Source organism: Sprattus sprattus (assembly GCF_963457725.1).
Source record: "Sprattus sprattus genome assembly, chromosome: 13".
Taxonomy (NCBI): domain Eukaryota; kingdom Metazoa; phylum Chordata; class Actinopteri; order Clupeiformes; family Clupeidae; genus Sprattus; species Sprattus sprattus.
In genome coordinates this window covers 24686180-24699703 of record NC_137911.1, presented here as the reverse complement: position 1 = coordinate 24699703, position 13524 = coordinate 24686180, and the positions used below count along the sequence as shown (strand labels likewise).

At 40.5% G+C, this 13524-nt stretch overlaps 1 protein-coding gene across 2 annotated transcripts; it reads right to left on the bottom strand.

Annotated features, from left to right (window-relative positions):
* Window positions 1–5143: 5143 nt before the first annotated feature.
* On the bottom strand, window positions 5144–12545 carry mapre3a (microtubule-associated protein, RP/EB family, member 3a). 2 transcript variants are annotated; one of them, XM_080850335.1, is made up of 7 exons: window positions 12469–12545; window positions 10926–11053; window positions 10222–10367; window positions 9492–9693; window positions 7972–8108; window positions 7326–7475; window positions 5144–6991 (listed from the first exon to the last, which is right to left on the bottom strand). In XM_080850335.1, exons 2-7 carry the CDS (start codon window positions 11044–11046, stop codon window positions 6923–6925), a joined length of 825 nt encoding a protein of 274 aa, XP_080706461.1. In that variant the 5' UTR covers window positions 11047–11053; window positions 12469–12545; the 3' UTR covers window positions 5144–6922. The 2 variants fall into 2 exon arrangements, with proteins under 2 accessions (XP_080706461.1, XP_080706462.1); XM_080850336.1 differs by having other exon boundaries at window positions 9537–9693.
* Between the last annotated feature and the right edge of the window lie 979 nt (window positions 12546–13524).

Genomic DNA, 13524 nt, shown 5'->3' with positions numbered 1-13524 from the left:
AAAAATGTGACGTAGGAGCAGCAACATGAACAACATGGGTTAATGTAGAATTTACTGTATGAAATTCTTATCACACAAAACCATTTAGACCCATATACACGTGATAATTTTGTTTTGTTTTCAGAGAGTATGAGGTCATCTTAGTGGCTTGGTGTCAACCGCTGCACTGGTTTGAAGAGCTTGAATTAGAAATATGTAGGCCGTCAATTTATTGAGTCTTTAATGAAGATTTCATCGTTGAGAGCAACATATTTGATGTGACTTAAGATATGTATAAAGTTGTGTGTCATTTGCAAACCAGTGGAGAATTATATGTTGCCCAATCCCCGTTCTTATCCAGAGTTACCTAGGTGGAGTAAAAGGGGTCCAAGTGGTGAGCCTTGTGGAACTAATGCCCTTGAAAGCCTAATGATTGTAAAGGCCTTTTATTTAAATTAACAACTATTGTGAGGTGCAGAGATAATAGACTATTTTATCAGTACCATAGTTATAAGTAATGTGTTTTATTTGATCAAAATTTTAAATTAACCTGAATTTGTAATTCTTTCTGCAGTGTGCAGATGTGTGTGATAAGTAATGAAGAATAAAGAAAAAGTATGGTAAAAAATAAATGTCCTGTGTTTTTGTAGAACATTGCTTGATTTTAACCGCATGGGAAATGTATTGGATGTAGTTTTTGTCACAAAATGCTTTTAACCATACAACCTTAATGTAATTCTGATATTATAGTAAAAAATACTATTTTTCTCAATGTTCATATGCATTCTGGGGATCTTGTTTCTATGTTTCATGTGTTTAATACATTGGTGTAACCTTTTTCAGGGGCAGAAAAATGTAAACAAATTCAACCAACACAATTAATATAGACTCAAGATATGCAGTTGAATATTTGGAAACAATGGGCCTCATTCTCGACCTTTTTCTGTAATTCTTCAGAAATGTTTCTTACACGACTTCGCAAAAACAACGTAAGAGAAACACTTCCGCTGCATTCCCGCACGCTTGAAAATGTGTTCATAAGCAGCCGAAGTCTTCTCAACTGGGTTCCTTCCGATTAGCTTCTTAGATTGATGCGCGTTCTCGTGAAAGTGGATTTGCATACATACACGGCCTGCCAGCTCCTTATTAGGAGACGCAATTTTAGAAACGTGTGCTGTCGCAATCTCCCGAATCCACCTCGTAACAGGTGTTCATTAATAAGGTGGAGATATTGTATAACGTTGAACGTCCGAAGTCCGTAAAACACATTTAAGTAGTCACTTTTTTTGTTTTAATCGAAAAATAGGCACCATAGGTGTGAAGACCGGTCCCAAGTACGAGTATAAACTGTAGTCCGTCATGTTGTTCGAAATGGCCACCATAGGGGTGAAGACTGGCCACCAGTAGTAGTAAAAATTGCAATAAATTCATGCCTTAGTTCTTAGAGATTGAGCTTAGTGTTTATTTATTTATTCACTTACATTTGCAGTGTTCATGTCATTCACAATCAGTCTCTTAGCAGACGCGGCCTTTGTCCAAAGTGACATACAAGGGAGAGAACAGTCAAGCTACGAGCCATATAGACCTAGTGTAACAATAAACACTACCTCGTATAATTATGACTATAAATGTGAAACGTAATTGTTAATGATAGCCTACAAATATTCTCGTATTTATTATTATCATAATTATTTTAATCCGAGGATGTCTGTAGAGTTGACGTGAACGCAATCACCAACGGGTTCTCACAAATTCGCCCGTTAACCCTTTTACTGTAATACGGAGTTTTTTCAAATGTCATTCCTCAACGCGATTCCTCAAATAACCACAAGATGGCCCGTGGAATCAAATTTGAGAAGATTCCGGTAGAGTTACGACTGCTATTTCGAGTTCTGAAAGTTGTCTGAAGTTCAGAAGAAAGCACAGAAGAAAAAAATAACGAGAATGCAAATGTTTTCATAAATGTTTCCGAAGTGGAGTTCCTTCTGAAATCCTTCGGAAAGTCTACCCAACTGCTGTCGAGAATGAGGCCCAATGGGCCTCATTCTCGAATGCAGTTAAGAAGAATTTCAGAAGGAATTGCTTTTGAACTCCACTTGCGGTGTTTTAGGAACAAATTTGGCATTCATGAAAGTTTTCTCATCTGGGATTTGTTCTTCGAACGCGAAATAGCAGTCGTTGTTTTCTTAAATGCAATTCCTCAAAAAAAAGCCAGATGCCACACGCCGCTCCACGTTAGAAGGGTTAAGGGCTGAATTTGTGCGAAATCGTTTGTGATTGCGTTCACATCAACTCTACAGATGTCCTCGTATTTACATAATTATTATATTAAAAACATGAGAATATTTGTATCATTAAGAATTACGTTTCACATTTATAGTCATGATTCTACTATAAATAAAAGCACTCCACGAACACTGCAAATGTAAGTGAATAAATAAATAAGCACTAAACTCAATCACGTTGATATAGCCATAGTGGAATTGAATGGACACATCTACATCCTGCAACAGTATTTCTACCTCTGCACTGGTGAAGTTAGATCTGCGTTTACTTGACTGGTGTCCGCTTTCCGCTTTGACATGACTCGCTTTTAAGTTGCTCTTGCGTGGATTCGGTAGATTTCGACTGCACACGTCACCACGGTTGCGTGCCCTTAAAAGGAGCTGGCGGGGCGTGTATGTATGCAAATCCAGGTGCACGAGAACGCACTTTCAATTTAAGAATCCTCATTCAGGGGAGCACAGCTGAGAACACTTTGGCTGCGTAAGAACACATTTCCAGGCGTTCATGAATCAGGCGGAGGTCTTTTTCTTACGTTGGTCTTCCGAAGTCCGTAAGTAAAAGTTCGAGAATTAGGCCCATTGTCTTTTCATTGGACCATTAGAATTACAGTGTTTATAGACCTAGAAGCATTGCATCTTTAAAAAACAAAAACTACATACTGCACCTCTTGATTAGAATGCTGAATGCTAATCCTGGATATCTTTAACCCCTACCCCTTTGTTTTCTCTTCACCAGTCGTCCAGACATCGCCATGTTGTGGTTCCTTATGCCATTTAAGGCCATCCGCCACCTAGTCTGTAACCAGTACAAGTGGCTCGTCATCAAGATTGTGTTTGCACTGTTGATTCTGGCCCTGTTGGGGCTCTTCCTCTACAACATGCCTGGCTACTTGGTCAAGAAGATGCTGGGCGCTTAAGGAGGGAACAGGGAGTGGTGGAGAGAATGAGAAAAGAAGGAAAGAAAGAAGTATGGGGGGATGCTGGGGGTCTGAATTATTTTTTACTCTTATGCAGTGTTGGTGGTACTGTTAGCAAATACAAAAAATACTTATACTGAAGTATTTCCACACAGGGACTGCATAACGTATGTATAGACATTGTATAACTTACAATACCAGTCAAAAGTAAGTGATTTTAAAGTCAAATCAAAATCTTTCTGCTCATTTTTCAGTGATATAGTCAAATAAGTTTTACTCCTAAGCTGTGCATTATTCTTGAAAATGTCTTTTGTAAATATTCTCATATCCAACTAGCCCAAATTCCAAAATCTGCCTTATGGCATGTCAACCTTATACACCTTCTGTACATGGAAGGATAATAGGTGACAAATACAATAAATGGTAGCAAAAGAAATCTTGAACATTTTTAATATTGGTCTTACACCAAACCAGTGTTCTCACACACTAGCACATATCTGGCTGTTAACCTACTGGCCTATTTCATGGAAATTTCCAAAGGATATATCTTTATACATACAGTATATTTCTGAGTTTAAGCAAGTACATACAGTACCAGTCAAAAGTTTGGACACACCACCTCATTTTTAGAGAAGTTTTTTCTTTACTTTTATTATTTTCTACACGGTAGATAACAGTTTTTTTGTTTAGTACATGATTCCATATGTGTTCTTTCCTAGTTTAAATGTCTTCAGTATTAATCTACAATGTAGAAAATAATAAAAGTAAAGAACATTTCTCCAAAAAATTAAAGGTGTGTCCAAACTTTTGACTGGTATATGATAACCCTGGATGTTTAAGGTCTATGTGAAGTGACTATTAAAAAAACTGTTTCAGGAGGGGTTTTAAACTTTCGACTTGTACTTTGCTGAAAACACATAGTCAGTATTCAAAAGATGCTGATATAAAGTGAGGTCTAAGATTTTCTGTGTAGATTTGCTTTGAATTGTTGGTTTGACCTCATATGCACAAATCGTTAGGGTGACCTCTTGAATATCAGTTCTTATAGGATCTTTCATATTTTTGAGCAAACATGATACCCCTGAAGTGAAAAGCATTATTTGTTATCCTTATAAAGCATTCTGGTAAATGCAAAACATATATAAGTAATTTATTTAGATCTAATTAATCTAAAATGACATTTACCTAAATGCTTATGGATATGTTATAAGGTCCCTATGTAAAGACTTCAAATAGTATTTCCTCTAGAGATATTTCTAATGTGACTTGGCACAATGTACCCTGGTTTTGTGTGTTTGCTGTATGCTCCATTCTAACTGTAAACGTGTGGCAGGTAGGAAGGCTGGCAGTAGATCATTTAAACTGCTCTAAATGTGATCTGTACTGGTTAGCATGTCATCATTTTAATTAGTTTGCATTAGGCCTACAGCCTAATATGAAAGACCAGAGGTGAAAGAACTAGTCCATCTCTTCCTAAGTCAGCCGTAAATGCTTTTCATTTTGGAACGTTCGTTAAAGTATTTTGTGCGTGAACAATTCCAAACAGACATTTTGACATTTTCACAACAGTTTATTACTCAATAAAACTCAAACAAATGCAAGTTATGCAAACACTGATGTGTTATTTGTCAAGTCACTGTGAGAATGGTAATGAATTTCCGTTACTATTGGTTGCAGATCTGAATGAGAATGAGTTCCCCTATTCTATTGGCTACTGAATTAAATGAGGGAGAGTGCTTCGCAATGCTACCAGTTGAGAATCAGAATGAGTGTGAGCTTTATAGTGCTACTGGCTGCACTGCATGTATCAATGGTGGTGTGCTGAACTGCAGTGATTCAATGTTTTTTTGTTTTTGTTTAAGAGATGATCGCCATGACTACAACCAATGAAAATGTGGCTCCACTACACAAGCAAAATAGGCAAGTCACAAATAATGAAAAGCCACCGCGGAGAATCAAAGGCTGTGGCCATGTTTATTATTATTATTATTATTGATATTTTGTGAAAAGCCTTAGCTTGAGCCTTTGAGGTGATCCTCGCGCAATGTATGGTGCCCAAAGACCCTGGGCCATGTCCTTGTAGATCAGGTCTGATGCTAGGTCTAGCAGAGGTGTGCCAATCAGGGTACAGGCAAACCACTAAAATACCCAGTGGACTTGTCTCTCCTAATGTGCTGTCTTTGTCACCTGGGACAGAGGAATTGTAACCAGCTTTTGAATTACAACCCAGGAGCTTAAGCGGGAAGAGATTGAGCTTGATACAAACCCCATGAGATCCACGATAAACTTTTATGCAGTAAAAAATGCCCACAATATATTCTCCTCACAAGGTAACCACCTGCAGGAAAATACTGTGTGGACGTTAGTCAGTGGGACTGAAGAGATGTTTCAGAAGAGGCTTGCACATTTGATTATATAACTAAATCATGGGGATTGTATCTAGAAAGTTGTAACCTGTGTAAAGTGCTTCTGGCAAATGGATGTTAATATACCAGTAGCCCAGCCTAAGCTCTTGGCCTCAAAAAGAAATTGACAATGTGCTGGACACACCTTTCTCCCAATGTGGTCAGTGATACCCTTTTATACATCCTGCCTATGTTATTAAACTCCCTGTGGGACTAGAAAAAAGCATTTCTCATGTGCAATTTAATAAATATAAAAACAAGTAAAACATTGAGCATAATTAGCAGCAAAACATGATAACAAGAAATCGGACCAATTTATCATCTACACATGTCTTTTACCAAAATAAAACATAAATTCACAGTAACAATGAAAACTAGCACCCCCATGCTGGATAAACACAGTAAAAATATTAGGTTTACATGTCAACTGCTGAACTCCACACCAGTTGCAAAGGCAGTGGGAAAAAAACGAGACGCTTTGATTGAAAACAAAATTATTTTTTACAAATACGTCACTCATTCATTGTCAATGAATCACATTCACATGCTCAGCCATAGCAGTTACAGTATGTGTTTGTAAAAAGATAGTCAGTTGCCTTCCATCCAAGACTCTCTCAGAAACCGCTCTCTTAAGCATCTCCTTTTTTTTTGCGATTGTTCTTTTACTTGTTTTGTTTACTCAGTTTTTACCTCAGTCAGTTTTCAATAGCAAACTTTTTTTTCAGTCAATTGAATTTCATGAAAAAAAACTACCTAACTGGAAAAGGAAAGCCAACATCCCAGGTGCTTCTTCTTGCCTGTGTGACTGTGGGAGTCAGTGAGAGTGCTTTTCTGGACTGAGGACATGAGAGCATGGAATGAGGATGACTTCAAGCTGGAAGAGCCGTCGGTTTGTATTCGATCCGTGTGGAGCCATTAGGAAAAAGAAAAGCAACAGAAAAAAGGAGGCCTTCTGGATAGTAGCCATTCTGCTGTATCACCCACACTCGGAATATTTACAAAAGGGTTGCCCTTTGTGCTACTCGCCCACCCCTCTCCCCCGCAACATGGCCTGGATTTTTCTGTTAATTGTATGAGTTTGCAGTGGATCATGCTGAGGATATGTTAACTGCTGTTTGCTACGGTCTGCGTGCCTGTGGGGGTCTGATGTTAGTCCATGTGGCAAGGTGGGTAGGCTAGACAGACAGACAGACAGACAGACAGACAGACAAGCAGACAGTATGACTGATACAAGGGGAACACAGAAGATCAAGGGCGCGTGCAGGGGGTGGGGGTGGGGGGGTTAAAGGGGAGTAAAAGAGGGAACGACAGGATGAGAGGTGATGGAGGGACAGGATCAGTATTCATCCTGGTCCAGCTGGGCCTGTTCGTCAAGGTCATCATCCTCGGGAGGCGCAAAGCCGTCCTATTGGACACAAATGCATAACACAAAGCTGAACTGACAGCCCTGAATATAGAGGCCAGAAAACTAAGTACACAATATGACAAGAATATAGGCTGTGCTTTGCTGATTCTGAAATCTGTGCTACAGTGTAGTAATTAGGGACGATTAAGATAAACAGAAAGTCAACCGATCTATAAAAGTCAAACAGACTGCTAAAAACATGCTTAGTTTTTGTGTAGCTGATGTCTGATTAACGTATGTTCAATTAACTTCCAAAACTATCACATGGGACTTAAAGATATTACAATTGTCATGAAAAGCAGCCAAAGTGCTGCCAAAGACGCCTGACAGGTACCTCTGTAGCATACAGGATGTTTATTATCCGGGTGAGGATGGGACTGTCAGTCTCACTCTCTTGGCAGATTAGTTCAATGTCCCTCAGTTTACTGAAGTAGAAGTCTCTTTCCTTTTCAAGTCCATCCACAGTCAGTTTCAACTCCATTAACTAGAGAGAGAGAGAGAGAGAGAGAGAGAGAGAGAGAGATGGAGGAAGAGTCAGCTGGTTCATGTCAGATCAGTTGATTAGCACGTTCCAATTCAGTACATTTATTTTTACTGCATTGTACTGTAATATCAGCCATACTAACTAACTTCGGCTACATAGACATTTTATCATTTGACTGAACCAAACATTTAAATAAAACTTAAGGAAGGAAAAAAAAAGACAGAATGCATGAATCACCTGAAAAATAAATCTGATTTCAGACAGTATCACTTACAGATTCTAAATAGGCTAACAGCTATACTAAAGCCGCAAAGCAGTAAAGACCACCTTTCACAGCCATCATCTCACCACTCTAGGGCTGCTTCCCTCAGGAAGAGGTGGGGAGTGGACAGGAGAAATGACATCAGGCCGGAATCGAACCTGTGTCCTCCATGGGCATCAAGCCCGAATCTGATCAGGGCTACTGGTTGCGCCACAGTGCCCCTCAGGAATCTACCTGTTGATTGAGTTCCATAATCTCTGCGTCGCTGCCACCGTTCCGTGAAAGGGCTGGGTTCTTCCTGATCGTGGTGTTCATCAATCTTTGTGGCGTGGGCATGTTTTTGGGGACTGTCGGTGATGTTCTCTGTGGTCCTGAAAAAGTTGAAGAATTTTCTTAAGCTTTAAAGGTGCCTTCATCACCAAAACAACATTCAACCCCTCTGAATGTAACTGGCCTCATGCAATCAAAAGCAGGTTGTGAACTTTTCCAAGCTGCCCACAAGCGTAGCATGTTAGCTGTGATGTGCAGCTGAGCACCTTCCTGACTAAATGAGTCGAATGCTTTTTAGTGTGCAACGTTTCTATGGAGACAGACATAGGGGTAGTCTTGAGACTTGCCAAAATTTGCAGACCCTTAGTTCTCACTTGCCAAATTCTCAATGGATTCCCCCATCCCAAAAAAAAGCATTAAAGCATCCAGGCTTTGATAGTTTTAATGTACATGTCACTGGTTTCAGAAAGCATTAAAGAATAAATGTATTCTTAGAGTAATTTCTGGTTTATATGAAAAATATTGTCTGTCTGCAAACAGTGAGAGTGAGAGTATGGCGCACGCTATTCTCTCAGGAGGGATATTTGCATGTTTGCATTACCATGTACAGTATACTCTTTTAAAAGGACTTAATCCGCTCCTGCAGGAGAACACTTTCACCTCCCTGCGATTCTCCATTTCTTCCTGTCAGTAGGCCTTCCCTGTGCGTGTCAGGACATAGCATAGCCTCTTGTACCATCATAGTGTCTTAACCCAACTTGTTACTGTTTCCTGTGCATGAGTCACAAAGAAGCGGCATGTGGAAAGACTATTTCTACTGGTCCCCCTTGAGACTTCACAGCTATTTCTAGTCGACAGTCAGGAGTCTCATACTGACTGGAGAAATGGTTTCACTCGTGGAATAAAAAAAAAAACTTGTAACTTCTATGGTTTCACTGCTTGCTCATCAGTAAACCACATCCCGTGAGGGCAGAAGCAGCTGGGTTCTTGGTGGAAATGCCTGCTGTGTATCTGACTTCGAGAAACCAGAACCAATTCCATTGTCTTATCGACCCAAAAGAGTTCTCCTACAGAAACTGAGTTGGCGAAGCCTTTTGAAGAGTTCATACTGCCACGCCACAAAGATGCAAAGCAGAAGCTAGAAAGTAAAAGCTAGCGTTGAAGAGTCAAGACTAACTGCTGAATGTGGGGTTAACATGTTACACTGTTAAATTATAATGACTATGCATGTTCTACACACTGCTCACTGCAGTGACACCAGTATAGTTAGTTTCCTTCTGGTGATAATTCCACAACTAAAGATTCAGTTTAATGTAAAATAGTTAATCCCTTTACACAGTTAGGAGGTAGTAATACTTAACCAGTCAAAGCAAGCTCATGAATGGAGGAGTCATTCTGGAGATTGTGCACGCACTGTCTGCCTGCCGAAGCATTGAGCGCTCAGCGGTAACAAGGCAACAAGAGGAACAGAAGCGGTGGGTTACCTGGGTGGCCACAACTTTTCTTGGGTTTGTAAGAAAAGTGTTCACCTGGGTTGGTTTGAGGGGCCACATCTTGGCCCTGCCTTGCCTGCTGCGGGTCGTATTCCTTGCCGTCGTAGTTGGCCTCAAAGAATTTCTTAAACCACTGAACGAACTCAAAGTTGTCCTGGAACTTTCCTTTCACCAGCCTCTCCACGGGAATGATCTATGATGCCATGGACGAAAAAGGAGATGCAAACTGAAGTTAATATTTACAGCGCTAGTAAAACTCCAAGCGTTATTAGCGTAGCTCAATCAGTTTTTACCTAAAAAACAAAGAACCACACAAATGTTTTCACAATTACTGGCTACAGGAGAATGTGTCAAATAGCATTGGTGAAAAATCCTTGAGATGCCACAAAGATAACATTACCAAGCTAAAGATACAAATGGCTTTGTGAAATAAAACATCAAACTGAATCCCGGGCAAGCTGCTGTGAACATGAGCTGTGGCACTATACTCAAGCTTGCCAGGAGACAAAGGAGCTATTTTATGTCAAATCTGTGACTGCTGTTGGCAGCTAAGGATGAATCGCCTGAAGGCATAAGGAGGGAAGAAAAACACAACTCTAATTGAATCATTCACCTAATAATACCTTGAGACATCCAAACGAATAGCATAAGCACAATTCTTCGCATAATTTGCATCACATAGGAAACCGTTAAAGAATAAAATATAAAAAAATGAACTGACTTTGTCGACATTCATCCTTTTGAAGGCAGCCTGGAGCACTTTGAAGTTGTGTATGTACTCGTGCTCCAGCTTCGCTTGGAACTTCACTTTCTTCAACAGGATGCAACCAGGGAAAAGCATGTCCATGAACTGGCAGTAGGCTGCCCCTACAGGGAAGAGGGGATGAAAAGAGGGGAGTTAGGAGTCTGTGCAGGAGAAGGACGTCAAAGGTTAAGGGTGAAAGGTTTAAGGTTGTTATCATAAACTATATGCAGCGTTTTAGTTTTGCTGGGTGTAGAGACTGTATATAGTCTCTACACCCAGCAAACTAAAAAGCTGCATTCACCTCTAGTGGTCTATCCCTAGTGACAACAAAAGTCAGACAACAAAAGATAAAAGCAAATAATAATAGTAGGATTCCAAAGCCCCAGGGTCAAGATCACCTCATTGGTTTTGTTAAATCCTGATTGAGGACAATAGAGTAGGATGATTACCCTATCCCTACTCCATTGATCAAAAGCCAACCACTTCTGATTACCATACACAAAGCCTTTATCTTTATAAAGAAAACACACCTACAGGCTTGATCAATGGACCAGACTAAAAAGGCAAAACGAGGTATCTTCATGCTTTGGCCAAAAACCTAATCAACAAGTAAAAGTAATTACTAGAGTACAGAGGAAATACTTTGGTGATGACGTGAGAGAGAGAGTGCGCTAACTCACCTGAACCGAGCTGCTCTATCTTGGTGTAGATGAGCTGCAGAGAGTCGTTCACCCAGGCCAGCATATCATGCCGGCTCAGGTTCTCGTTGGTCACAGAGGTGGAATGCACGTTCACAGCCATGACTGACCTGATGGATGATAGATAGATAGATGGATACTTTATTGATCCCAAGGGCAATTAAGGTCATCCAGTATCTTATACTCTTAACTCACAAACATACATACATGAATCACAATAAAAACAATACACATAGGGAGAACATGTACACAGGGAGTGGGGTGTTTACAGATACAGGATGGGTACTATAGACGCACAATCAGACACAAGATGAAGGGCCTGCAGATTTACATCTGGATGCACTCACTCCTCTTTCATGGTGCCCTCATATACATCCACATACACTACGATTTATCAGATCACATCATTCAGGTACATTTAAAAATTGACATTAATGAGTATATTACCATTCCCATGCCTGATATGACAGATATGCCTCTAAGCTGAGCTGATCAGCGAGACACAACTCAAAGGGCGAAAGCAATCACTTCTTGAACTTCCAATCCACTGCTGTTAATCCTTTCAGATTAGAGGGAGTTCTGCTGAGCATGTGTCAGATACTTCCCTTGCCGCATCTGGTTTTCCCAATCCCAGCCAAAGGTGGCATGATGGCAAATAGTGATGAGATAATGGAATATCCAAATAGCAACTCACACTTCCATTAATGTTTATTTCTGTACTATAGCATAGCATATTGTGGAGATCAATTGTATCCGTCAACGCGTCAACGCATCAACGCCTGGCATTACTCAAACTATGGTAACCAGTTACGTATTTAAAGTTATTCTATTTCTAAATTAACAGTCTAATCAACTTCACGAATTCGACTAGCGAAACTATGCTGTTTCATGCTGCTCCTCGCCTGCACGAGAATACGTCAAAAGCGGCGGCCTGTACCACCCCCTCCTCCCGCCGTGCGCAGTGCATTGGACTTCACACACCGGATTCAGCACAGATATTCATTGTAATCTCCTCGTGCATAATATCCCGATGTGGCCATGTTCATGTGTCCAAGGACTATACATAAACAATTAGGTACAAACTGAGGTTTAAACAACCATGCCAATTAAGTTACGGGATCAGTTCAATGACAGACCCTTTTGCAATGACACTCTTGTTATTCTTGTGCGCAAATCCGAGGTAATATGCCGTGTAGGCCTCCGTGAGCTAACACTGACATTTTCTGATTTTGACTAAGCATATTTCTTCACCTCACTTTGCAAAATATAATATAATTTTGTGTCTTTCCCACGTTTTAAGGACAATACATGCACCGGTATTATGACAGAGACAGCCCATGCGAATCCCTCTACAGGCCCCACCGAATATTTACACACAACATTGTCACTGTACGCGAACATTCTCAATGGATGGCAAGACACTCCGTTTACACAATTCCTCTTAATTCCTCAAGGCAAAGTTAAAATCAGTGATCTCGGGATAAACCCGCACAATACTATAATGTATCACGTGTATCTCACTTACAGTGTTTAGAGTGCGCCCGTCTGTTTCGTTCTATCGCTGGCGGTATCCTTTCTGTCAGCCCCGCAGATACTCCACTGATGGGAGACGGCCACCCCGTGCGCGTGCAATAAAGCCGTGGCGATGCCTCAGCGCATGCGCACTGCAGCTGCAGCCATAGAGGGGCGCAGCTTTTACGCAGGACTGGATGACCGAGATACGGCGGGGCGTATCTACAGTCTGGCCCCTTCTCTGACAATTCTCGGACAACACCGGCATTTATCTAAAATCCATGTACTCTTCACTGCCACTGATCATGTTAAATAACGGCGACATTGGCACACTGTGTGTGCTCTGGAAATTCTTAAGACCTTTTGAACACGTTTATTCATTTTATTTCGTATGGGATTAATTCAAAAATTGCACTTAACCAGTAGACTTGTTGATGGTTTATTTGCACTTACTTGTGTGGTGAACATGTTCAAAACCATAACAGTGCATAACAGTGCACTGGTTTGAAATACAAAAGAAAACAGTGCATTAGATTGTTTAAAATTAAACAACACATACATTTAAATATTGAGCACCAATAGAAATCCACACACCATCCTAATGTGTGTTCCCTTCATTTATAAAGAGAAAAAAAAGAGACTTGATCCAGACATTCACTTCAATGTAGATCGTTTCACATGTGAAAGTCTGTTTTTGTGTCCCCATAGAAAGACAAGAGCAGTTAGAGGAGAGGAGGAGTTGTGGAGGAAAGGACAGGATGGAAGAGGAGAGGACAAGATGAAAGAGTGGAGTCCAGCAGAGTTGACACTGACAGCTAAGGGCCCAGTCACTTCTTCCCGGGAGAGAACAAGAAAACTACATGGACCTGCTTTCAAGCAGAAACTGAAGACATCCACTTTAACAGTTTCAGGGGGGGGAAAACGATTAAATAGGTTGTGACTTGAAACAATAATACATTAGTAACATATTCCAGTGCCTACATTTTGAGTGTGCCAAGACTAAACATATAGAATCGTGTGCAGGAATAGTTTTGTGAGACACTTGTAGGTGTTACTGTTCATTAGGTGG

Bases quoted from the DNA above. Each gene is read 5' to 3' on its own strand.
- mapre3a (XM_080850335.1), bottom strand. From the start codon at position 11,046: ATGGCTGTGAACGTGCATTCCACCTCTGTGACCAACGAGAACCTGAGC. The intron at 8,109-9,491 runs GTAACCCACCGC...CAACTTTTTCAG, and splicing joins GAAAAGTTGTGGCCACCCAG to GACCACAGAGAACATCACCG. The intron at 7,476-7,971 runs GTAGATTCCTGA...CTCTCTCTCTAG, and splicing joins TTATGGAACTCAATCAACAG to TTAATGGAGTTGAAACTGAC.